We start from the raw sequence: 1,406 nt of genomic DNA, 5'->3' as shown, positions 1-1,406 counted from the left end.
ATGGACATCAAGGGCGCGAGGCACGGCACCGTGGAGGAGTACGCGAAACAGGTGGGCGCAGAGTACCACGCGGGGAAGCGACCGTGGCACCTGAAGGCGGATATTGCGCTGCCGTGCGCGACGCAGAACGAGCTGGAGCTTGAGGACGCAAAGAACCTGATCCGGAACGGCGTTCTCGCCGTGGTGGAGGGCGCAAACATGCCGACGACGATGGAGGCGACGACGGAGCTCATCAACGCCGGTGTCCTGTTCGCCCCCGGGAAGGCCTCCAACGCCGGCGGGGTCGCCGTCTCTGGCTTGGAGATGACGCAGGACGCCATGCGCCTGGGCTGGACGGCGGAGGAGGTGGACAAAAAACTCCACGAAATCATGAACTCCATCCACAGCGCGTGCGTGAAGTACGGCACGGAGGGTGGCAAGACGAATTACGTGAATGGCGCCAACATCGCCGGCTTTGTCAAGGTCGCGGAGGCGATGAAGGGCCTTGGCGTCGTTTGAGCCGTCTCTGCCGGACGCGCCGGACGAAAGTGGAAGGGGCGGAAACAGCAGCAATATGACGAACACTAGCCCACTAGTTATAGGTATAAAAAAAACGTTTGGGATTTTACTGCTGCTGACTAGTTGCGAATCTCTCCGCGCGCGAAACCGCGCTCGCGGTAGCGTCTGTGACGGCTCTCTCTGTGTGTGTGCGCCTGCGGTCGCAGTAAGTGCCGGTGAGCTTCGCACGAGGCCCAGCGGGGGATTGCAGTACTTTTTTACCTTTTTTTTTTGTGGTTCTTGAGTGGCGTCTGAAGAGGGTATGAAAGAAAACGTGACATGGGTTTCTTGTTTTAATGGCCAGCTATTTCTGTGTTTTATTTTTTTGTTTTGGATTATTTCAAAGACGCGGTTGTTGGTTAAAGGGATTTGACGGTTTTTTTTTCTGTTTTTTTTTCTTTTTTCGGTGCCACCCGGATGCGACTTTGGTGCCCGCCACGCGGGGCCTGGTCGCTGGGAGCAGGAAGCACGCGAGCTGCCCGCCCGCACTTGTGAGCTACAGGCCCACGTTTTGCCCGGCGTCGATGTACACATGACGCGTTCCTGTCTGCTTTGTGTTGGGTGGATGATTCTTTATTTTTTTACTTTATTTGCGGTATCTTCACGCACGCCCTTCTGCTTCTTCCGTCCCGTGCGTGTTGTTCCGCGCCAGGCCCCCGGGTTGGGCGTGCGTGTGTGTGTGGCGGCCCGGACCCACTTGTTGCCTTTGCGGTGTTTTCTCTCTCTCTCCTCCTCCTCCTGCATCCGGGGACGGCCGCAGCGCCGTCGCACGCCGCGTGCGTGAAGTAAACGGGCGGCGTCTGTTTTGGTTTACTCCTTTTTTTCTCCGCCTCGTCGCATTCCCCGGCGGGGCGAGATGAAAGGGGGGA

General features: G+C 57.9%; 1 protein-coding gene across 1 annotated transcript, besides 1 other annotated feature; it reads left to right on the top strand.

Annotated features, from left to right (window-relative positions):
- On the top strand, nucleotides 1-498 carry Tco025E_10193 (glutamate dehydrogenase; the record flags this gene model as incomplete). Its single annotated transcript, XM_029376978.1, has 1 exon — nucleotides 1-498. One exon carries the CDS (start codon nucleotides 1-3, stop codon nucleotides 496-498), a length of 498 nt encoding a protein of 165 aa, XP_029222978.1.
- Nucleotides 499-913: 415 nt separating this feature from the next.
- Nucleotides 914-941: a microsatellite.
- Nucleotides 942-1,406: the final 465 nt, after the last annotated feature.

This window comes from Trypanosoma conorhini (genome assembly GCF_003719485.1).
Source record: "Trypanosoma conorhini strain 025E chromosome Unknown Tco_14.4_contig_01525, whole genome shotgun sequence".
Lineage (NCBI taxonomy): Eukaryota > Euglenozoa > Kinetoplastea > Trypanosomatida > Trypanosomatidae > Trypanosoma > Trypanosoma conorhini.
Note: the sequence above shows the minus strand (reverse complement) of the source record. Positions and strands in the feature narration are given on the sequence as shown.